Raw genomic sequence first — 25,978 nt, 5'->3', positions numbered from 1 at the left:
GAGGGCAGAAATGGTAATTAAAGAAAGGAAGACTACTCAAACTTCACTCATTTGTTATTTTGCTTACATCCTATCATACCAGGCATTGGCTTTGTTGGCAATAACTTCCGAAGATTTGTCCTAAAAATATGAATAGATATTGATGGAAAGTAGACAGTGCAAAATGTGTGTCCATGTTTGGACTAAGATATTATTGAAACTGAGTCAGAACTGTATTTCTAGAATCCAGTCGATAGACTGGAACTTTTCTTAAGTAATTTATAGGAAAGATCTTCGAAATCTTCTAGTCCAAAATCCCTCTAATTACACATGATGAGGCAGATTATCTATGATGGCAGAGATACAGAACTGGAGTAATTGATGACTTGAAAGAAATAGTTACTATTTAGGGTCGAATTCCTTCTACACTTAGCCTATAGCTGAGGCCACCAGTGATGAGTCTACCATATCTTTTATAGATCTCTGACTTCTGAAGATGACCTCCTATGACCAAACAAAAGATATGCTTTTGGCACGTACTTCCCAGTTATATTTTGTTTCAACTGTAAAGCTATAGCCTAGAGATTCTTTTTATATTGTAGATTTTATTAATTTTGCTTAAGCGAATATCTTAGTTAAATTTCAATATTGTGCATCCTATGGAAATAAAATGTTTAATAAGTTACTGTGCTCAGGATTTACAGGATGCATCCAAATAAGCACTATTCACTTCAGCATCTCCTGTGTTTTAGCTACTACATGGCATGGAGATGACAAAGATGAAGATTTACAGACTTTACCCTTAAGAAACTTATGATCTCTTAAAGGAGCGGGTAGACATTTATCAACATACTACGATACAAATTAGAATATGAGAAGAACCAGAAAAGATATCACATCTAAACCTTCCATTTTATCTTTAAATGGTGGGAATGGATAGGTTTTATCTTTAATTATCTGAAATGGGTAGGTTTTACCCTATATAACAGATGTATAACCTGCATACTAGATACAAATTTACAAAATATTTTGCTCTGTGTTAGTGTGTTAAGGAATATAGATGCAAGAGGCGTTCCTGGAATTCCATGGCTTGTTAATACACAGAAGCTTTTTGAATGGGCAAATGAAGTCAGAATTGACCCAAATAATCCAGAATATTCTGATTTAATGGAATTTATTATGGTAAGTTATAGCAAATATCAATACAGTAAATATATTCTATTTCCTAAACATGACTCCTTTTTACTCCTCCATCGTTTGTTGTACATTTTTCTAAGCATAAGGAGTCATATAAAGGTAAATCTGTGGATAGACACAGTTTCCAGCCAGGTTACAGTATTGTAAAGGCAATGAGAAATTCAGTAACTGAAATAATTACTACCTGAGGCCTGATGGTGAGTGCTGTGTCACTGCTTAGCAGCCCACAGCACATCCTTCAGGCTGACCTTCAGGCTCACATCTGTTGTACAGCTGCAGAGTGCCAGCCATATTATTGAATTCTAGGGATATAAAGATGACTTATAGACACACTTCTTTCCTCAAAGACTCTGTTTTCTTTTCACTTCCTTATAGCCCAACTGAACCTCTCTGGTGCCCCGAACGTGCTTCTTTGCACCTTTATTCATGTTATTCCCTCTGCCTAAAAGGCCACCCATAGCGGCTGTCTTACTCACCCGGAAGTCTGATAAATGCTTCTCTAGTAACCTGTTAGAAATGGGCTCTTCTTTCCTTGCCCTCCCGTCAACTTTTTATTTTTTCTTCATAAACTTTGATGGCTCTAACATCATTCTGCCTTATGCTGTAGTTATTCTTTCATGTGGTCTCTTCTTCCTTGGGGAACTACAGCTAATAAATCTTTGTCTCTCCTATGGCAACTAGCACTCTTCCTTGCATGTACCACGTATCTCATTTGCATTTATTGAATACAGCGATGCATAAATAGATATTGCAATTAGGTTTCTCTAGATCAGAGCTTCTTAACTGATACTCTGAATTACTTACAGGTATACAGAAAGAATGATCCTCTTTCAACTCTTAGGGCAACCAGATAAAAACAGTCTCATATTTCAGTGTGCAATACAAATATTTTCATTTTCTGTGTAAGTCATGACCAGGAAAAGTTTGGGAGCCAGAGAGGCTGGATTCTGTATTATTTTTTTTTTCAGAATCTTTCTCTGTACAGATTCAGTTGCTCCATTTCCTTCTTATATGACAAGTCCCACATCTCACAGTTAAGGAGAAAAAATTGTTTTGAAATAATTCTTGAATTAAAAAAAATTAATATTTTGAGTACAAACTCTACTTATTTATGTTTACAGTACATGAAACACAAAGGGCAGGATATTCCTAAGTATTTTCGTCTTGAACAGTTGCAAGATGAATTTAACTTTGTTTCTGAAGAAGAAATGAAAAAGAGTAAACGTTTCCAGCTATTGCAACTTAGAAATGCAGGTCAATTAGATGTTTTCCTTCTGCAGCAGATGCCTCTGTATGACAGAGAGATTCCAGATTTAGTCTTCCAGGTACTTGGTTACTATTTGAATATGACTTATTATATGATAAGTTAATATTTTGCTGCTTTAAAACTGTCTTAATTTCATTTTTTTTAACTGATAGACAGATTCCCACCCCCCTTTTTTAGGCATTAAAAATGTACAGATCTCTCAAATTCCAGAAATTACCTTAGTAGTTGTTCAAACGACCTATTTCACAGCCAAAATCCTTCAGGTATATTATAAATTTATGTCAATATTATATTTTTTGCTATTATAAAATACATCACCAATTTAAAAGCAGCTTTAGAGATAAGGGAGAGAAACACCCTGCCATATTAAACTTACACATTATAAAGCACACCTCAGTTTCAGAAACTTTAAAATGTGAGGAAAAAAGAAAGTCTTATGCTGTGTAGGGGTGCTATGCTGGAGCCTGCTGTCACCAGCCAGTGAAGCTATTGTTTACCCCTCTTCCCAGCTCCACCTTCAATGGCTTCATGTTGGTTGCTTTAGATTTGTTCCTGGGGGGTGGGATATTTATACCATAAATCAGCAAATGCTACAAAATTGGGGCTTCCCTTTCCGTCTCAGAGAACTGGTTGTTAAACATTTACTAGTACACCACTGTCTCTGAAAATAATAGATTGTAAGAGCTAATTCTTGTAGAAATAACTAATTGTAGTAATCATAGCACTTCAACTTGCTAAAAGATGGTTCAAGAAGAAAGAAATTAGTGTTCCATCACTGAAGAAAATGCCTACACAGTAAATTACCACTGTAAGGTGATGTCAGCCAACTTAGATAAAGATACCAGATTCTGAGGAAGGATAGTGAGGTTTATACATCTTAAGAGTCAGGAAGAATGAGTGCCTTATGCTAATAGGTTTATTAATTTAACTTTAGAGAATTATCAATTAATAAGGAAAAAACTGATAAACTCTTTGATATTTGTTTTCATCTTACTCTGGACTGAAGGGAAATTGCAATAAGTCACTTAATAGTAAAAATAGTACAAGTTATTTTTAAAAATAGTGTACATTTGTTCTTATTATCTAGATTGTTGCTCAGCTATCCATTAGCTTTTATACCTTAATTTAGAGGAGACGTAAACAAAACTATAAGGAACACATTACATTTAAAACTCAAGCTGTAATAGGAGGTCATTTATGATCTGAACCAAATGAATTGTATGAGAAACAGTTTTGTTATGGCTCAGAGGTGACAGGGGAAATGCAAATTAATGATTTTTCAATGGCAATGTCATAGCACTAGTTAGTACATATGACTACTATAGTCATATAAAGACAAGAGTTGCAGGTAACTCATTTTCACAAAGATGAATAAGTAGAAATAGATGTAGTCTTGAAAAGGCCAGTTGGTATTTAGCTTTGGAAAGCACTTCTCAGCTTTTAATTCTGGTTAGTCTCCTGTTTTGAGACCTTAGGAACTTCAGTTAGTAAACCAGAGTGAGAACGCCTTGGCTTAGAATAGCTGTGAAGTTATTCCGTTTCCTCTGGCTACACCCCAATGATTTAATCCAGTTCTACAGCCTCTAAACGACTACAGGCAAAGCACAATGCTCAGCATAATTGAGGATATAACATCATAAAAAAGAAATAGATTCTATTTTTGAAACTAGTGGCTTTGCTAACTTTTATTATATAAACTATTCAGAGAACCGAAAAAGAGGAAAAATATCCCAACTCATTTTTTGAGGCTGATAGGACCTTCATCCCAAAATTGGGCAAGAAGAGCAAGAAATGATCAGTTTAGATCAATTTCACTTATGAGCATAGATATAAAATTACTAATAAAATTTTAACAAATTGAAACGCAGAGTGTTGTGTATAAATATATAATTACACACCATAATCTACTAGAGTTTATTTCCAAATAAGAGAGCTAACTTAATTAGGGAGTCTATTGATATAATTTACCACATTAACAAAAATTAAGGAAGGAAGGAAAAAAATATGCTCTTCTTAGTAAATACATAAAAAGAGCACTGTATTTAATAAATTCAGTGCTCGTTTATGCTCAAGTTCTTAGCCTACTAGAATCAGAAGAGAATTTCTTTTAAATGATTAAGAATGTTTCAATGTTTTGGGTTTTTCTGCTGATGTAAACTGCATTGAAAAGAAGCATTTTGGGTTAACTGTAGAAACGAAGGAATAGGGGAAAAGTCAGGAAGGGACTATCTATATATCCACTGGATGATTAAGTTTCAGATTCAGTTAGCCTGGGATGCAGACATACAGAAGCCAGGTAGGACATAGTGCCAAACAGCTGCAACAAATTTTGATGTTGGTTTTTCTTGGGCTCTGGTACCCTGATGGGGAGTAAGCTTCTTGTGACATGTCCATACAGAGTAGGGGTTGATCATAGCTAAACAAACGAAACGAAACAAAAAACCTGTACAACATAGGCAAGGTTTATATCACCACTCCAGAAGATTTAATACTTACATGGTAAATACACTTCCATTTAAAGGAATGTTTACAAACATTGAACTTTCTGGTTCTTGAACCCAAGTCAAGGTCACTAAGGCCATATCATCTTTCAAGAGAAGAAATAGAGCCAGTGCCCAGACATCCCTGAGCAAATTCTCTGTCTCCAGCTTTCCTGTGTTCTGGAAAACCTATCCCTTATAATCTACACCTTGATGATAATTCAATACCCTGTTTTCTGTGTGGCTCTGAAACTGAGTTTGGTATAAGGATCATGATCAGAAATTTTTGTCTTCATAGACTCCTACACAAACATTATACTTAATGGCTAAACATCAGTTTCTCCATTAAGCTCAACAGCATAAAGATGCCCACTATCCTCTCTACTAGTAAGAGCCAATGCATTAAGCTAAAAAGAAGGAAGAAAGGAGAAGAAAGAAATTAGAATTGGAAAAGAAGAGAAAAACTGTTCTTGTTTGCAGAAAATACATTTGTCTACATGGAAAACGAGAGACTCTACAGCAAACTGTGACAATCAATTCATTGAATATAATATCCATTTTTAAAAATGAATACCTACTTGTATTACAAAAGAAAAATTGAACCTCCACAGTGGAGAAATGTAGTTGTCGCCATTCTGACTCAGTGATTCAACTTAATCTAATTCATTGTGGTCAGCAGAATAATGGCCACCTAAAGATGTTTACTCCCTAATCTCTGGAACCTTTGAATAAAAGATATTTGCAACACACATAACAAAAATTAATATCCAAAGTATTTAGGTAACTCCTATAAATTAAGACTAAAAAATAAGTAAAGTGATATGAAATATTAATATGCTCTTAAGTAAAAATCATTATTTGCCAACAGAATTCAAGATTTCTTGTAGATAATTAGAACAAAATTAATTACTTTCCAATTATAGAGTGCCCATTGTAACATGACTAAAAGTTCTAAAGTTTCTACTTCATTATTTTTGTTTAGTCTTTAACAGTATCTATAATGTAAAATGATTTCAATGTGCATTAGTGATTTATCCCACAAATGCAGATATAACAGATGCAAATATATTCCAAATTATAGAGATGAAGCATTCCGACAGATAATCTTATACCAACTGCCAGATGTAAAATTAAAGTAATTGATTATTGTCAGTACATATTGACTATTTGCTATGTGTCATGCACTTTACAGATATTGTTTCAGTTAAGTCTTATGACAGTCCTGTGACATAGGTGGTAGTGATATTATTATTATTATTATTATCATCATCATCATCATTACAAAAGAGGAAACTGAAGTCTGCAGCAATTAGTCAATATTCTCTCGAACCACACAGTTAATAAATGTCAGGGCCAACTCGAACCCAGGACTACATAACTCCAAAGGCCACTCTCCTGACCATTATCTTACTTCACATTTGTTTTGTTTTTAGTGATTGCCAGGTAAATGCATACATAAAGAATATTTCTCAATCATCTTCACTTTTCTGAATTGTTACTCTATTTTAAAAGATGAATGAACCTCATCCTAGAAGCAAACAAAATATAATCATAAACTATTCTTAGCTAACTCTCAGTGGGAGAATCTGAAATAAATGTTTCTCCTGTCAGTGCCAGAGTGTTGCCAATGTCTCCTACGCATGAACTGAAATGAATAGTTAATATTTATTGCATGTCATATCTGAACCCCATCACAGTCAATAAGTAAAACTAACTTAATTCTCTGTTTAGGAATATGAAAGTCAGATAGAGAAGGATATGTCCATTTCAGATGTGAATTCTATTACCGCACAAAGGATTAGTTCTGCCAATTTTCTGAAAAAGGTAACAACAACAAAATGATATTATCAATATGTTTGCAATTACTTTTGTGAAAACTGATCTGCTGGATGTATACTATACTCTTCCTAGAGAGTCAGATGGACGAATATGCTTATTCATCACCTCTTTCTGATCACTTCTTTGTTCTGTTCTGTTCATTTTCTTTTCAGAATTAACTATTTACCATCTGTAAATGTACACTGTTGATCTACATTGTTGAGACAGAGGTTACTTCAGTGGACAGCAAACTCATTATTAACATACATCCCAACCTTTTCTGTTTAAACATAAACATTAAAGACTTCCATCTCTTTTTGACCCTTAAAGTTTACTTTGAGAAATACACTAGCATTTTTCCAGAATCCTTACTTTTACTAGTTAACTCATAATGTTGTAGACAACAACAGTTCAGGGGATGAAGGAATGAAAGAGCTTAAAGTCAGGATAGAACTGACTCAAAGGAAATAACAGAAATGTGATCACATTTCTTTGAGTTTGTTGATCAGGATTCATGTCTATTACAAATAGCTGTTATAGAAATGCATTCACAGGGTGATCATCTACCTTTGGTGAAACTGGTTCTGTCCATGTGTACTATGAGTTAGATGGAAAAAGAGATGAGACCAGAATTTAAGGTGATGTGAAAGGGATGTAGAAAGACAGGAAAAAGTAGAGAGAAAAAAAAACTTGCTTTGGTGTGACGTTACTGTGAGAATTAGGAATGATTTTAATAAGGAAAGCAAACAGAACCATATTTTCACTTATCCAATCCTCCTTTTCATGCATTGTTTGCAAAAATTAGGGGTAAAAAAAATAGTGGCACCAGTAGCATTGTAAATACTTGATCTTAAATTATAAACTATGCATTTTTTAATTCTGAAATTTTTTTGTAGATGAGAAGGTTGATAATGAAAAGAATTGTCAAAGTTAGCAAATTTAACTTATCAGATATTGTGGCTGATTATGAAGAAATTGTATCTGCAAGGTACATACTGAAATTATTAAGTATGAAATATAAAGCTTTAAGCTGATACCTTCAAAGTCCTCTAATAAGTTCTTTATTTTTATGTTGTTACATGTCAAAAGATGAAGTTAAAAAGCATGAAGTGAAATATAGTGACTTAAAATATATTTGGTCATTTTAATATTGCATTTCTGACATAGTCTATATTTATGTTTTCATTTGTATAGTATTTTAGTTTTTAACCCTCTACTTATTGATAGTTTTTAGGGCAAGAAAGAAAAAAAACCACTTTTGTCCCAAATTAGTTTTGCCCTAAGATTTTCCTGGCCTGAGACTGTTAGTGGAAAAGTTGTTGCTGGTAGCACAACAAACTGAGCTTGTAATCTACCCCTTTCAAAGCTGTGAATCCTCAGCTCTACGAGGGTTGGGGGAGCCTTTCTTTGGCTGGAGTAACTCAATTCTCATACTGCCCTATCTGTGAAACTCAGGGTTAATAGGAACAGAAGCAGGGATGCTAAGGTTTTGAGAACCTCCTTGGGGCCACTTGCTCGTCCTTAGTATTACCATTAAGGTTTTAATTGGTTTAGGATGGTGAAATCTATTATATTTTATTTTCAGTCTTGGGGGTGGTGCAGGGTGGGGTGGGAGGTGGGAATGAGTTGACCATAAAGCTATAATTTCATGGATTTATGTTACCAGGGTTGGCAGCGTGTATAACTAACTTTTATTTTATTTTGGATCTATGTAGAAAAGTTGAGTTTCTAACCACTTTTAAGAGAATGATTTCTGAAGGAAAAATATTCTGAAAGAACATGATGTTTCATGGAACTACCTCTCCATGCCCTTGTCTCTTCTTGGATCATGTTCTCAAAGGGCATGGGGCAGTCACATTCCCTCAACATGAGAGTGAACATTGCATCCCTTCTATGCTCAGAAAATGATTCCTTTCTTGGGCTTAAGACAATTCTGTCTTCCCTCTGCAGTGGAGAGAATATGGCTCAAAATAATGGCCTTATTTATAATAATTAATTTTAAAAACTGATATCTTTTAAATCTGTTATCTTGTATATATGCAGCTGATCACTTTTACTCTTTAGCCAGTTGACAAATGCAGTTTGTAAGCTTGTTGAACGGCGAAGAAAGTTAAAGCCTCAGAGGAAAGAAAGGAAAAAGGTGGTAGCACAAACTATTTGTGATGGAGATATCAAGATACTTGTCAGAATACTGAGGGCTTATAATATTCCTAGCAGGAAAACAACAATTAATAGGTAAGGTAATATACATCAGTTTTTAGAGTTTCAAAAGATCTATCTTAAATGTAAATTTCCATCCTGTCCAGTTTGCAAAAATTTGCACTTTATTAATGCTCCATATATAGAAACGAAATGAAAGTTGAAATCTTCATTTGGATAGCCAAGCTTAGTGTCATTGCTACGTATTAAGAGTTTTCAGAAGTTTGAGATACCCAAATTGACTTGTTTTTTAAATTAAGTTTATTGGGGTAACATTGGTTAATACAATTATATAATTTTCAAGTGTACATTACCATTTGACATCTGTATATTCTATTATGTGTTCACCACCCACAGTCCAGTTTCCTTCAGCCACCGTATATTTGATCCCCTTTACCTACTTCACCCTCCCTTTATGCCCCTATATTTCACCCCCTTTACTCCATCTATCTCCCCCCTCGTCCCCCACTCTACTAGTCTCTGTTTGTCCAAATTGACTTTAACATGTATATTTTTGAGTGCTGTATCCCATAAATGCCTTTTGTCCCTATTCCCTATTGTGAAAACTTGGGAGGCTGCTGTTGCCGGCTGTACTATCCTTTGCCATTGGTCCCTCTCAGTACTAGAAGTAGAACATTGATGAGAGTAGGCTCTGTTTTGGATTTATCATTTTGGATGACTTTTGCAAAAATCAGATCTTACCTATCTCTTCTGCATGCACTCAGGGATTTTGTGTTTCTTGGGCAGAAGATATGTGGGACCAGAATGGGTATCACTTTTTGGTAGCCAAATTAATGCATCATAAATATTAAATACTCATATATATTTAAGTGTATTCTGAATATTGAGTGTCTCTTATCTATTTAATCTTGTGTATGGTTCATATGTTGTGAATATTTAGTGCCCAGGTACCTCAGCAATCTTAAGTATCCCTCTTTATTTATGTTTAGCGCGTATGTGCTGCACTTGCTTATTTTATGTTTGCCACATCCTGTGAATTCTGCATATGAAAAAATTTTGCTTTTTATAAACTACAACCTTATTTATTTAATAGAATTGGTATTCTCAAAACAAAGGCACATTTCAAAGGCTGATTTGTGAAATGACCTCATAAAATCACCACCATTTTCTATATCTATAATCAGTTTGTAAAAGAAATATGGCAATACCAAATATAGGAAGGCTGTAATCTCAAAGTATCATTTGCCTTATTTTTTTCCTTTTGCTGAGGATTGGGGAAAACTTATCATAGACTGGATCCAATCTATGTTTTAGCATTTAGGAGTCATTCTTCCAGAGCAGTGATTATCAAATGTTTAGTTCTACCCACCTACAATATGAAGATCCAAAGAACTGGATTATACATGTCCGTAAACATAGGCAAAAATCTGCCACTTCCACCAGCTAATATTAAAATTAATTAAAATATATCTTTCTCTATTGTTTTTCCTGAAGAGCCTTGGATATGCCTACTTCTTTGAGATCATCCACATCTCACCTCAGACATAAAAGAACAATCACACCTGTAGCCTCAGATGAGATCTTAAATGAGGTAAATATTTAGCAATTCTGTAAAGAGCAGTTTTGATTATGCTTGCCCTGAATTGCACTGGATTCTATTAGAGATCTCTCCATCTCTAATCATTTCCAGTTTACATAGTGAAGATGCTCTTTTTATAAAACGTAATTCTAACCATTTTGATCCCTGCTGCTCTGCTTTCAGGGTCTATAGAATAAGGTACAAGCTCTTTAGAATACCTACAAAAATCTGTAATGATCTGGCCCTTACCTACCAGTCAGCCACATCTCTTTCCACCCACCAGCAGTATCGTATCATAAGATGACCTGCTTTAGAAGGCCTATGGGCATGCCATTTCCTTTGCCTGGAATGGCCTGCACACATCTCTGTATTTTTGACCACATGATTCTAACCTCAAACTCAAGCAATGTTTTCTCTGTGAAGCTCCGCTTGTCCTTACCCCAGAAAGTTAATCATTTCCTCTCCCAAGTTAACTTTTATACTGTGAATATATTTTTTTATTTCTCACATTTCACTGCAATTATTTGTTTACCTGTTTATTTTCCCCTAACGGACTATAAACTTCTTAAAGGGAAGTTCCATTTATCTTTGAATCCTAGAAAAGTACCCGATATTCAATAGGACCAATAATAAATGTTTATTAAATGAATAAGTGAATAATGGTTGTTCGAAGAACTAGAAAAAATAAGCCATCCAGTTGTCAGCCAGTATCCAAGTAATTTCCTAGCTTCTGCCTTTTATCAACTATATAAAATATTACAAAAATCTAGTCAGTATTTATTATGTGTTTCAGGATACTGTACATCCTTTTGTGGAAGTTTCCTTTCAACATACTGTGTACCAAACCAGTACTGCAAGTGGATCTCATCCATGCTGGAATGAGGAAATTAAAGTAGATTTTATGTAAGTTCGAGTCCAATTTTCTCAGCTCCTAAAAAAAGAGCAATAACAAAACTATTTTCTTCAGCAATTTATTTAAATAATGATTGAGATAGGCTTTGTTTTTTAAGCTTTTAAATTGTGAAATATTTCTTACATAGATATTAATATATAGAATGTATATATAAATGTAAGTTTTGAGGAAAAATAATAAAATGAATATCTGTGTATCTACCTTCCAACTTTGAAAATATATATTATTAATACCTTTGAAGGCACTTCAGTGACAATACCTAATTGTATCCCCTTTCTTTCTCCCCCGAGATAATTACCATGAATTTGTGTTTTATAATTCCCTCTCTTCCCTTATGATTTTAGATATTTGTCCCTAACTATGTATTATTTACTGGTAGATGTTTTGCAACTTCATACAAATTGAATCATCTTTTGCAGTCTCGTTTTGTTTTTTTACTTATTTTGAGAGACTCATCTATGTTCATCTTGTAGCCCTTCCTCCTTCCTTTGTTCCCTCCCTGCCTCACTCCCTCCCTCTCCCTTTTTCCTTCCTCCCGTCCTGCCTCCCTTTCTTCCTTCCTTTTCTCTTCTCTATAGTGTTAACACTGTATTAAAATACCGTAATTTATTTATACTTTCTCCGGTTGGTGCACATTTGGCTTTGTTTTAATATTTTGCTATTGCAAATAGTATTGCTTTGAACATTCTTGTACTTGTTCAAAGTACAAGAGTTCCTTTATAAGACAGTAGTTCTCAAAACTTTTTTTGTAATTTAGAAATCACCTGTATGGCTCTATAAAACATTTCTGGGCCTGCTTCCATAGTTTCTAATTCAGTAGGTCTAGGGTAGGGCATGATAATTCCATATTTAATAAGTTCCCAGGTGTTACTGAGACCAGTAGTTAAGGGGTACTTTGAAAACCTGTGCTCTAGGATTTACATCAAGGAGTGGAATTTCTACGTTGTATTTGAATTCAGCTTCAACTTTACAATAATGCCAAACTGTTTTCTAAAGTGATTTTTCCCATCTACACTCTCAACAGCAGTATATAAAAATTCCTGTTGTGCCACATGTTCAATAATATTTTGTATTTTTAAAATTATTTTTTCTAATATGGTAGATCTGAAATGATATTCTCATTGTGGTTTAACTTATATTCCCTGATTTCTAATGAGATTGAGTTTGTTTTTTTCCCATTTAAAAAAATCAATAGACATTAATTTTAGAGCAGTTTTAGGTTCACAGTAAAATTGAGTGGAAAGTACAGAGAGTGCTCATATAACCTCTCCCAACAACACACACATACAGCCTTCCTCAGCATCAGAGTGGTACAGTTGTTACAACTGATGGACCAACAGTGACATATCACTATCAAACAAAGTCCACGTTTTCCGTTAGGGTTCACTCTGTTGTACTTTCTATATGTTTCGACAAATGTATAATGACACGTTTTTATCACCATAGTATCACACAGTATAGTTTCACTGCCCTAAAAATTCCAGTGCTTCACTTATTCATCCCTTCATTCTTCTGCAGAATCTCTGGCAACCACTGATCTTTTTTACTGCCTCCATAGTTTTGTCTTTTCTAGAATGACATTGCATTAGTCAGGGTTCTCCCAAGAAACAGAACCAATGGAGGATTCCCTCTATAATATGGGTCTCAGTCGAAGGCCTAATAGGAAAAAGACTTACCTCTGCCTAGGAAGAGGGAATTCTGCCAGCACACTGAATTCAGATTTGAAGTGCACCTCTTCCCTGGGCCTCCAGCTTGCTAGCCTACTCTGCAGATTCTGGACTTGCTTGCCCCACAGTCATGTGATCCACTATTACAGAGGGTAATTTGCTTTACTCAAGGTCTACTGACTACTTTTTAATGTGGAAAGAACACGTAAAATGAATGAGATCTACCCTCTTAATATATTTTTAAGTGTACAGTATATTATTGTTACTTATAGTATAAGGTTGTACAGCAGAGCTCTAGAGCTTATTCATTTTATTTGCTTGAAACTTTATGCCTGTTGATTAGTAACTCCCCATTTTCTTCCCAACCCAGCCCCTGTCAACCACCATTTCACTCTTTTTTTTAATAATAACTTTTTTATTTTTCCATTGCAGTTGACACATAACATATTTGTTTCAGGTGTATAACATAGTGATTAGACATTTATATAACTTATGAAGTGATCACCACAATAATTAAATCTAGTACCTATTTGACACCATACATAGCTATTACAGTATTATTGATTATATTCTTTATGCTATACTTTATATCCTCATGACTATTTTGTAACTACTAATTTGTACTTCTTAATTCTTTCTCCTTTTTTACCCAGCCTCTAATCCCCCTCCCACCTGATGACTACGAAAATAATCTTGATATCTGTGAGCTTGTTTCTGTTTTGTTAGGTTGTTTATTTTGTTTTTTAGATGCCACATGTAAGTGAAATCGTATGGCAATTGTCTTTTTCTGTCTGACTTACTCCACTCAGCACAATGCCCTCTAGGTCCATCCATGTTGTTGAAAATGATAAGATTTCATGCTTTTTTACGGATGAGTAATATTCCATTGTATATATGTACCGTCTCTTTATCCATTCATCCATGAGTGGACACCCAGGTTGCCTCCATATCTTGGGTATTGTAAATACTGCTGCAATGAATATGTGGATTCACATGTCCCTTCAAGGTAGTGTTTTGGGTTTCTTTAGATAAATACTCAGAAATGAGATTACTGGATCCTTCTTTGTCTCTTGTTACAACCTTTATTTTAAAATCTGTTTTGTCTGGAATAAGTATTACTACTCCAACTTTTTTTTTCATTTTCATTTTCATGAAATAGCTTTTACATCCCGTTACTTTCAGTCTATGTGTGTCTTTCAATCTGAAGTGAGTCTCTTGTAGGCAGCATATGCAGAAGTCTTGTTTTCTTATCCATTCAGTCACCCTATCTTTTGATTGGCATATTTAATCCATTCATATTTAAAGTAATTGTTTATAGATATGTAGTTATTGTCATTTTATTACTCATATTTTTTACCTTTTTTTTCTTGTTCTTAAAGAAGTCCCTTTAACATGTCTTGTAATATTGGTTTGGTGGTTATGAACTCCTTTAGCGTTTTCTTGTCTGAGAAGCTCTTTATTTGTCTTTCGATTCTAAACTTTGCTGGGTACATTAATCTTGGTTGTAGGTCCTTTCTTTTCATCGCTTTGAATATTTCATGCCAATCCTTCTGGCATGCAAGTTTCTGTTGAGAAATCAGATGACAGTCTTATAGGAGCTCCCTTGTAGATAACTAATTGCTTTTTCTCTTGCTGTTTTTAAGATTCTTTCTTTGTCTTTAAGCTTTAAAATTTTAATTAGGATGTGTCTTGGTGTGGGCTTCTTTGGGTTCATCTTGTTTGGAACTCTCTATAGACATACAAGTGCTTCCTGGACTTGTATGTCTATTTCCTTCACCAGGTTAGGGAAGTTTTCTGTCATTTTTTTCTTCAAATTGTTTTTCAATTCCTTGTTCTCTCTCTCTTCTCCTTCTGGTACCTCTGTGATGCAAATATCAGTATGCTTGATGTTGTCCCAGAGGCCCCTTAAACTATCCTCATTTTCTGTATTCTTTTTTCTTGTTGCTATTCTGCTTGGATATTTTTTGCTACCTTATTTTCTAAATTGCTGATTTGATCCTCTGTTTCATCTAATCAATTGATTCCCTCTAATTTCTTCATTTCGATTATTGTAGTCTTCATTTCTGACTGGTTCTTTTTTGTTTTCTAGCTCCATTTTTGTTTTCTATCTCTTTGTTAAAGTTCTCTCTGAGTTCGTCTACTCTTCTCCTAAGTTCATTGAGCATCCTTATAACCAGTGTTTTGAACTCTGAATCTGGTAGATTTCTTCTCTCCGTTTTGTTTAGTTCTTTTTCTGGAGCTTGTTCTGTTCTTTCATTTAGAACATATTTCTTTGTCTCACTATTTTGGCTGCCTCCCTGTGTTTATTTCTATGTATTAGATAGGGCTGCTATGTCTCCCAATCCTTGTAGAGTGGCTTTATATAGTAGGTGTCCTGTGGGTCCCAGTGGCATAGTCTTCCTGGTCACCTGAGCTGGGAGCTCCAGGTGTGTCCCTTGTATGGGTTGTGTGTGACCTTTTGTTGTAGTTGATCCTTGGTTGCTTTTGCATGTCAGTGAGAGGGATTGACCTACAGGCCGATTGGTTCTGAGAACTGGCTAGGGACTGCAGTGGAGGAACTGTTGTGCAGGGGCTGACCCTACAGAGCAGGATTCGCTGTAGCAGGGCTCTGGATGTATTATCCTGGATGATGCTCCAGCTCAGTCCAAGGATGGCCACTGGGTGTGCTGGCTCCCGGGGCCTCCTGAAAGGGGCCCTTTTGCAGGCCAAGTTTAGCTGCAGCCTGTGCCCTGTCCGAGGCCACCTGGCATGCAGCACCAAGTAATCCACAAATGGCCACCACCCACGGTGCGTTTGGAGGTACCTCAGAAGCCAAGCTGTGATCCAAGTCTGGCTGGCACTAGTTCCAGGCTTGAGGTTGCTGAGCAGGAGCTATAGGGCACACTGAGACTAGATGCTGCTTTTTTGGGTTTTGTGAACTTTTGAAAGATTTTAGGAAAGTCCATGGTATGAGCCAAGGCAGTCCTGTTGTATGGAACAGCCACTGGAAGCGACTTGGGTGGTCCCATAAGTTGCTTGGGGCAGGGCCTCAGGGAATTGCCTGGGTGGGGCCACCAGTGTTAGCCAGGCTGATGGAGACTCAGATATGGCAGCTGCCTGTGTCAGCAAGCTGGGAGGGAGTAGTGCTCAACGAAGGAGCAATGGCCTCTGCCAGCACTGCTGTATGGGAGAAAGCTTCCCCTCTAGTCCTCACCCCAAAGCCAGACAATTCACTTTCTCCCATATGCCCCCGGTGCCTTTCAACTTGCTGCCCCAGCACTGGAACTCAGAGTGAGTGAGTCTATTAGCAAGTAAGTCAGCCTTCAGGCCCTTTAAACAGAGCACTTGGACTCCAGTCACACTCCATCTCATTTAGCCACAATCTCTGCTTGTTTTCACAGCCAGAAGTTGTGGAGACTTCCCTTCTCAGCACTGGAACCCTGGGCTGGGAAGCCTGATGTGGGACTGGGACCACTCACTCCTCTGGAGGAACCTCCACAGCTGATATATCCCTCCCAATTTTTAATTACCACATGCAGGTTTTGGACCAGCCTGTTCCACATCTCAGCCCCTCCAATCCATCTTGAGATGGCTTCTTTTCTGTGTCCCTAGAGGACTTATGTTTAGCTAGACTTAAGGCAATTCCAAATGATGGTCGTTCTATAATTTAGTTGTAATTTTGATGTGGTCATGAGAGGAGGCAAGTACAGGGTTTACCTACTCCACAGTCTTGACCCACCATTTCACTCTTTTATTCTATGAATTCGACAATTTTAGATGCCTCATGTAAGTGGAATCATGAAGTATTTGTCTTTCTGTGACTTCTTTATTTCACTTAGCATTAATGTCCTCGAGGTTCATCCATGTTGTCACCTATTAGAAAATTTTTCACCTTTTTATGGGTGAATTGTATTCCATTGTATGTATATTACACTTTTTTTTTTTATCCATTCATTTGTCAACAAACATTGGGATGTTTCCATATTTTAACCATTATGCTACAAAGAACATTTGAGTACTAACATCTCTTTGGGAACCCGGTTCAATTCTTCTGAATTCCTAGAAGTGGGATTTCTGGGTCATATGGTAATTCTATTTTTAATTCTTGAGAAACCTCTGCTTGTTTTCCATAGCAGCTGCACCATTTTGCATTTCCACCAACAGTGTGCAAAGGTTCCAGTTTTCCACATCTTCACCGACACTTGTTATTATTTGTTTTTTTGATAATAGCCATCCTGACAAATGTGAGGTGATATTTCATTGCAGTTTTGATTCGCATTTTCCTAATAATTAGTGAGCATTCTATTATTAGTTAGAAATTATTTAGTGTTTTTCATATACCTGTTGACCATTTGTCTGTCTTCTTTAGAAAATGTCTGTTCAAGTTTAGCATATTTTTAAACTGGATTATTTGATTTTTACTGGTGGGCCATATGATTTCTTTACATATTTTGGAGATTAATTCCCCTATAACATGTAGAGTTCACAAACATTTTCTTCCATTCCATAGGTTGCCTTTTCACGCTGCTGTTTCCCTTTCTGGGCAGAAGGTTTATAGTTTGGTGTAGCTCCACTTGTTTATTTTTGCTTTTGTTGCCTGTGCTTTGCTGTTATATCCATGAAGTCATTACCACAATCAATGTCATGAAGCTTTTCCATTGTGTTTTCTCCTAGGATCTTTACAGATTTAGGCCTTACATTTTAAGTCTTTAATTCAGTTTGAGTTGACTTTTGTGTATGGTGTAAGATAAGGGTCCAATTTGATTCTTTTGCATATAGGGAGTTTTAAACCATTTGTTGAAGCGTCTATCCTTTCCACAGGGTGTATTCCTGGCACCCTTGTCAAAGAACAGTTGACCTGATGCAGATGCAGGGATTTATATTTGGCTTTCTATTCTGTACCATTGGGCTTTATGCCAGTACCATACTGTTTTGATTACTATAGCTTTGTAATATAGTTTAAAATCAGGAAGTGTGATATCAACAGCTTTTTCTTTCTCAAGATTTATACTTGATGCTATAGCTATATAAACAAGTTTTTATTATTGGAAATAAAGAACACTGATCATGACAAATTTGAGATATAGAGCTTAAGGTTATTCTCTAAACTCAATTAGCAATTTTCATTTGTCATTTCCTATATATCTTTAGCTCTCACTGGGGTGAAAGGTATATTAGGGGCTATCAACCACATGCATCACCAAAGTTCTTTCTCTTTTTCTGTTGCCCTTTTCCCCTTCTCCTCCCAATCTTTTTCAGCTATATCAATTTTCTGCAGATCACATAGCTCCTAACTAGTTACATGGTTCTTTGACGGCATCACTATGACTTTTTAACTCTTGAATTTCTCCTGGTTCTTGACCGCCAACCTCTTGGTTTCTGAACCTTGGGCTTCTTGTGTTGCTTTTCCCTCCAGCATCTGTGTTCTTGACCTTAGCTCTTTATGTGTAGGTCCTGATTCCCAGGATGAAACAATCTATCTATTCCTTTCAACTTCCAGTCACTCTCTTTCCTGTAGGAATATACAAACTAGGTCCTGGTTGTAGGCTCTAACCAAACTAACTTTCCAAACAAATTAACAGCATTGAGGGCCCAGATACAAGCTATGGAAGTACAGAATCACCAACTACCAGTAACATCCCAGTCTTTCCTTGCTAAAGAGCTTTGACAGAATCCCCCTGCTCCAATACTATCCCACTGTAGGAATTACCCATGCTATATGAATATTCACATCTCAGCTGCCACTCCTCAAAGTGAAAACCTCCAGACCCTAACCAGGATTTGCAAGAAGAGAAAGATCCTGTTTGTGCCATTGTTTTAGCTTGAGAGAGAAAGAAAAAAAAAAAAGACCAGTATATCTCGGAATTTTGCTAGCTTAGATGCTATGGATACTTCTGCTATTAGTTTATTCTTCCAGATTTAATACAGGCTCAATGGTTTTTTCAGAGTCTTTGGCCAGAGTTCTTAAACAGATATCCTTGTTATTTGGTATTAAATAAGTGGATTCAGGAGAACATAAAATAGTCAATAAGACAAATAGCAGAAACTAGTAGAATTTAAGGTAATTTAAAAATTTTAATGCACCATACTCCAGATAATTTATTCACAATGGATGGCTATAATAGAAAGTCTTTCTGCTTGACATTTAAACATCTTTATTTTTCATGCAAGTTATCTTAAGAGATAAATAAGATAAATTACAAAGTACTTGTTGGCTTTAATAAAAGATAGCAGTTCTCTTCAAAGCACATAGTTTTTTATTAGCATACACTATTAAAAAAACAGTTTAATTTATAGTTCTTTATGAGTAATGCTCTTATAAAATAAATTAAGCATTTAAGTATGTTTTTCTTATTTGCAGCTCACCAGGACATGATTATAGCTTCTCAAGCTTATCTAAAATAAAAGATAACATATATATCAATATTTTTGATGAAATGATTATTGAAAAACATGAGGTAAAGTACAATAATTATAATGATATTGAAGTAATTCTAAGATCAGACTGAAAAGAAGTCTAGTAACATGTTTGTAAATTTGATTTTAGATGCAGTATCTATTTCTTAACATTTTCTAAAAAGGATTTGAGGCAACTTGATATAAAATCAGACATAGACAAGTCAGTTCAAAAGTAACAAAGGTCGTAAACTATATGTAAGAGGAAGAGGGGTAAATATACCAAGATTTGAGAGAAGTAGGTTATTGCAATTGAACATTACATTAAATGTGAACTTCCTTGTAGCCAAGATAGAAAGATAAACAAAAATGGGTTATATATTTCTCACTATCTGATAAAAAAATACACCACTTCTACAAAAGAGACCAAATTATTCCTGGGTCTGAATGCCGATTGTATTCAATCAAATTTTAAAATTACTAAATGTCTTCCTCATAGATATATGAACATTCCTAACACAACCTAGTACCATAGCAAACTCTAAAATAAATGTTAGTTTCCTTCCTACTGAAGTTGGCACTAAAACTATAAGGATACATATCTATTGTACCTCCTCCCTTGCAGCTCTGATTAAATGCTTTAATATAAGTGTCTATCAAATTCTATGGCAATACTACTGAAGGAGCAATTAATTTTACATGGAGGGACTGGGGATCGAACTCAAAAAAGTTGAACTAGATCTTGAAGTATGGTTCAGAAATGAGCCTTCTATAAGAAACACTGAGAAACATAATGGCAATGTTTTCCAAATCAGTTTTCCAGGAGATACAGACATACATTCTTATTAAAACATTTTCTGCCAACTCTTCATAAAAGCTGAGGGTAAAATATTAAACTAATTTAGTGATGGCTATTCTACAAGGAGTTAAACTGAGTATAGTTTTCTGATTATCTAAACTGATAAAAGGTGGAGCTTAGAAAACCCAATGAATGCCTAACAGACATCTCTTTCAAAAGTAAATTATTTCCGTGATCAGTTTGACCAGAAGTGAATAGCAGTTGATTAATGGTTAATTCTTGGAAGGACTTTGTGTTGTTATTGAATGAAATTCATATGCTTTAGATATCAAAGCCATATGTGACAACATTGTTGACATTGCTGTTTAGAAAAGGAAAGGTCCTGGCTTATATTCTTGCCCTCTTCTGATAGACTGGGTTGCAAGGTAATTATGAGCCAAAACATTTCTTTTTCTCTTAAAAATTCAGAGCTAGGCTGAGTTCCAAAATGACCACTCAGTTGAAAGAAGGTTTTGTCTTATCATAGATCACTGTTCTTTAGAAAGCAGATTCTTTCTGTGCCTCAATTTTCTTCTCTTTTTTCTGTGTACTTATTCTTCCAGCTGTTACCCATTTCTTTCTTCCTTCATTAGTTACTTGCTAGCAGGAAGCTGTGGACTTGGAAGTTTCACAGACATATAGCCTGTTTTTAGTACTGTGAATGACAGAGCTAGACCGAACTGCATTTGGACCTGGCAAAGCAAGCCTAGAGCACTGCTCTAGATTTTGGAGCCTATGTTTGCTGAAACTATAAAAATACTGGTGGTCACGAAAAAGAACTTAAACTAATCTGATACTTGGTTGTTTAAATTATTTTTTAATAAAAGAAAAATTCATTATTTTTCAAGATTTAAAAATTCATTGGCATACAATTTTCAGCATAGTTCCTTATAATTTTTGACCTGCTATTATATACTCTCTTCTCATTTCTAACTTTATCCAAGATATTCACTTATTTTTCAAAGAACCAACTATAGAAATTGTTCTTAAAATTCACTCTTTTTGTGTTTTCTAACTCATTTATTTCTGCTCATATTTTAATAATTTTTTCCTCTTGGTTTCCTTAGGACTATGATGTTTGTATTTATTTTGGCCAAATATGTTGAATGTCTAGTTTGTTCAGTCTCTCTCTCTCTCTCTTTCTCGTAAATAATGAAAACAGTTTAAGACTATGAATTAATCTCTACAATATCTTATACTGTATTTTTATATTAGGTTACTTATTATTTTTATTTGTATTATTTTCCATATATTTTATTATGTTTATATCTTCCTTGACCTAATATTTATTTAATATTATGTTTTTACATTTGCAAATGTGTGAGTAACTTCAGTGTAAACTTTTGATTTTAAATTCTGGTTTATTACATTGTAACCAAAGTGGCTTTTGTAATTTTTAATGATTGGTTAAAATTGATGATTAAAAAAAAAATAACCCTTTAAAATGTTTTATTTCTGAGGTTTAGTTTTAATTATATGCTTTTTCTAGAGGTTACAAACCACTTCTGGTAAGTTTAGATTACTCACGTATGAGACTCAACCCCAGATTACTGAATTAAGTTTGTGTTGACAAACTTATTCTTATATATGTTTTGCTTTTTATTTAAGGGAAAATAAATAGTAGACAACAGGCTAAAAAAAAAAAATGCCAATGCTTCAGATTAAAAAAACAAATATTGCTAGCATTACCCCAGAAGCTTCTTTTGTGCATTTTCCAAGCCACTTTCTCCCCAGGTGTAACTACTGTCTTAATTTCTAACAGCATAGATTAGATATTGCTAAATTTTTAACTTTATAGGATTGAAATCTCATACAGTATGCATCCATTTGTGAATGGCTTATTTTTCTCTACATTGTGTTTATGGGAGTCATCCATAATATTACATTTAGCAATGGCTCATCAATTCTCATTGCTCTGTAGTATACTATTGTAGGAATACACAACAACCTTTCTATGCATTTCATTGTTGAAAGATAATTCACTTCTCTCTAATTATTGTCTCTTATAAATAATACTGATATAAATATATTTGTACGTGTCTTTGGGAAATACATCTATATAGTTCTGTTGGATATACACTTAGGAGTGATTGATATTGCTAGCTCTTGGATTGTGCATGTGCTCAACTTTAGTAGTTCAGTGCCAAGCCGTCTTCAAAATGGTTATGTCAATTTTTACTTCCACCAGCAGTTTATGAGAGTTCCAGTTGCTCCACATCCTTGCCATTACCTGGCGTTGTCTGATTTTTTTCATTTCAGCCAGATTGATGAAAGTGTATTCATTTTACCTTTTGGTTTTAATTTGCATTTTCATGATAACTAATGAAATTAAGTACCTTTTCCACATTTACTGGCCACTTTGATATTCTCTTTTGTGAAAGATCTGTTCAAGTATTTTGCCCATTTTTTTCACTGATTTTTAACAGTTTTTTTCTTATATTCTAGATATGAATACTTTGTCAGATATACATATTATAAGTATTTTTCCACCCTGGCTTGTCTTTTTTACTTTCTTAGTATATCTTTTGATGAACAGAAAATCTTGATTTAATATAATGCAATGCAATGCAATAGTGATGCCTTTTAGGTTTTAAGAAATATTTGCCCACTCAACAATGTAAAGATATTATCCTGTGGCTACTTCTAAATGGTGTATATTTTACCTTTCACATTTAGATTTAAAGTGCAATTGTAATGGATTTTTGTGTGTTTGTGAGGTAAAAGATCGAGATTTATTTTTCTCCTGTAAAGATATTCAGCTGATCTAGCAACATTTATGGAAAGGATCATTACTCCCCCCACTGCACTACATAGTCACCCTTTGCCATAAATCTGGTGACCATATAAATGTGAATTTATTTCTGGACTCTCTATTCTATTCTATGGGTCTGTTTATCTACTATTGCATTGATACCAAACTGTCTTCATTACTAAAGCTTTGTTATAAATATTGATATCTGAAAACCTAAGTATTTCAGCTTTCTTTTTCTTCCTCAGGATTGCTTTGGCTATTCTTAACCTTTTGCATTTCCAAGTAAATATTAGAATCAGCTTGTTGATTTCCATAAACAAGACAAAACCTTCTAGAATTTTTATTAGGGTGGATTGACTATATAGATCAATTTGGTTAGAATCGATATCTTTACAATATTGAAATCTTTCCAATCTACATACATGATATATGTCCCTTTGGGAAAATAAACATTTTGTAAACTAGCAGAAGAAACATGACTACCAAGCAATCAGAATCGGTCTATCAGTGCGATCATTTCTCGGTAGAGAAGACTTTCTTAGAAGCTAAACTGAGCTCAGAAGACTGTTTGGTAAGTTGGAGAAAATGGAATTGCTTCATCTTTGATGGTTTCAGCTGAGGTAGCTTTATGGGTCACCTTTTTCTAATAGACATGCCATGCAGTTAAACTACTTAACCATGTCAGCAAGCCTGCTTTTTATTGACTGTTGTATCATCCATGATGATAATCTTTCTTTAAATGTGTCATCATCATTTTAACATATTTTCATTACTATTTAACATCTTAAGATGTTGATCATGGTGGTGATATATTGGAGGTTGAGTTTAAATAAGTTTCATTCTTTTTTCTATATTCTTTAGTGTATTTTCAAAGTATGCTGTACTGAACATATCTACTATAATAAAAGTATTACATTAAAAATGTAAATAGCCATACTTATGTCATAAACTCCATAACAGGTCATTATTTGGCTTTAAATGGTCAATTATCTTTTAATGAAAAGGAAAAAATATTTTCTACTTACTCTTTGGTTTTTAAAAGAGAATGATTTTTTATACTTACCTACAAGTTTATGAAATTATTCATCACATGATATAAAGTAAGTAATAGAAAAATTATTTTTTTCAACAGGATCGCTGTTTCAGGAGCTGCGGTGGCCATTCACATGTAAGAAAGAACTGGCTTGGATCAGTTGTCTTCCCTTTCTCTGCTCTTCTGCAACAATCTGAGGTGATAGAAAATGGTTATTTGCTGATTATTCTAAGTTTTTATGTCTAGCTCATAGAAACGTTTACTGATATCTTTGAATCAGATTTTGTGATTGGCAAGTTGCTAGGTCAGTTAAAGCAATCTTGTATTTGAGAGCCATTGGAGTGCTGGAGTGTTTGAAGGTTTAAGCTGTCTCTTGAACAGAATACACCCACAAATTTATTTCTTAAAACTTTAAAATGTTTATTGATAAAGAATAGGACCACTAGCCTTAGGTCTTAAAGCAACATTTATATTTGCATATAGTAGTTTGCATATAAGACCAGATTCACAAATGCTCTGAGTAATAATGTTGCTTTGTAAGTATAAGTTCCAGCATCCTCAGCTCCTCAACATTGTTCATTGTTAATGGTTCATTGTTAACTGATGATAGTACCTGTCTCTGTTATACTTCCAGAGGGCTCTGCTATTGGCTTATGTAGCAAGAATATATGCCTACATGACCAGCAAAATATAAAAACCCAGCCTAGATTCCACTTTGGGCTATTGCTTACAGGACTATGCCAGATATAGAAGATTCAGAAATGAATTTTCTAACTCAGTGGAGTTCACTGTCTACAAAAGAAAACTCACATTTTGATACAACCTGATAATGCTGTAGAGCTTTGATAGGAGCATAAAATTGGTACAGTGATGCAGCAGGGAGCATCTCACTCTTCCTAGTTTGGAGGTAGAAGAGGAAAGTTGTTCAGAGGGGTTGGAGGTGAGTAAGAGGTGAATGAGGAGGAGAATGAAAGATCAGGGAAGTATTTACACAGGAGATAAGTTTTGAATCAAGTCTCTAAAGATGAGTTTGTCAAGCAAATGAGGGCGTTTGACTCTGAAGGAATTATGTGTGTATTAGTACTGCAGTCAGCCGTATGCCACAGAAAACCTAACAGTGGCTGATGTAATGGGTCTATTTATCACACCTAAAAAGAAGTCTACAGGTCAGTGCAGCAGCTCAAGAATATCTTCAAGAATCCAAGCTCCTTTTGTCTTTCTGTTCCACTGTCTTTATCATGCGGCTTTCATCTTCGTAACTGCAAATTGCTCTCTGCACCTCCAGCTTCATATTTATGTTGCAGATAGGAGGCAGGGCGAAGCATGAAATGGCAATGCCTGTGTCAAGAATACAGACACCCCACTAGAAAATCCCAGCAGACTTCTTATATTTTGTTTAAGTGACTTGGCCACTACATGACTATCATGTTGTCACCTAAAACTCTTGGTAAGAAAGGAAAACAATGGAAATTAGGAGAGTAGAAATGTCTGCATAATATGCAATCACAAGATGTCCTGAGGGAATATGTTGCATATGTAAGTACTGCAAATAAAGAGCGATAAAAATATAAGTTGTTGGAGGTAAAGGCTTCCTACATTTGTAAATCTCTGCAGGTGTTTCTTAGTTGCAGGCCAGACTCTAAGCTAGAGAGGTAGTTAAAAATGTGAGCTTCTAAGTAGGACAAACCTGGATTGTAATTCTGGCTCCACTATCATCAGCTGTGTAATTTTGCACAAATTACTTAAATTTTCTGAGCCTCAATTTCCTTATCTACAAAATGGAGAGAAGAGTAGTGTCTACTTCATTGAATGATATGATCTATATCAAACATTTGGCACAGTTCTTTGCACATAGTAAATGCTCAATAACTGTTAGCTATGATTATTAGTTATTATGATTGTAAATTAGCTTCTCCCTAC

At 34.9% G+C, this 25,978-nt stretch overlaps 1 protein-coding gene across 3 annotated transcripts in view; it reads left to right on the top strand.

The window, feature by feature from the left end:
• The window catches only part of CC2D2B (coiled-coil and C2 domain containing 2B), a 79,351-nt gene that overhangs the window by 34,932 nt on the left and 18,441 nt on the right, over positions 1 to 25,978 (top strand). For 2 of the 3 annotated variants that reach the window (XM_039871656.1, XM_039871655.1), the window contains exons 1-2: positions 19,477 to 19,497; positions 24,158 to 24,256. In XM_039871656.1, coding sequence (XP_039727590.1) covers positions 19,477 to 19,497; positions 24,158 to 24,256 — 120 coding nt within the window. Of the gene's footprint in view, positions 1 to 1,022; positions 1,162 to 2,297; positions 2,502 to 6,654; positions 6,748 to 7,637; positions 7,730 to 8,805; positions 8,977 to 10,395; positions 10,493 to 11,273; positions 11,384 to 19,400; positions 19,498 to 24,157; positions 24,257 to 25,978 lie in introns of those variants that run through there. The other variant, XM_039871654.1, reaches the window with a different exon arrangement.

This window comes from Pteropus medius, unplaced genomic scaffold (assembly GCF_902729225.1).
Source record: "Pteropus medius unplaced genomic scaffold, Ma_sr-lr_union100, whole genome shotgun sequence".
NCBI classification, from domain to species: domain Eukaryota; kingdom Metazoa; phylum Chordata; class Mammalia; order Chiroptera; family Pteropodidae; genus Pteropus; species Pteropus medius.
This window is presented reverse-complemented; position numbering and strand designations above follow the sequence as displayed.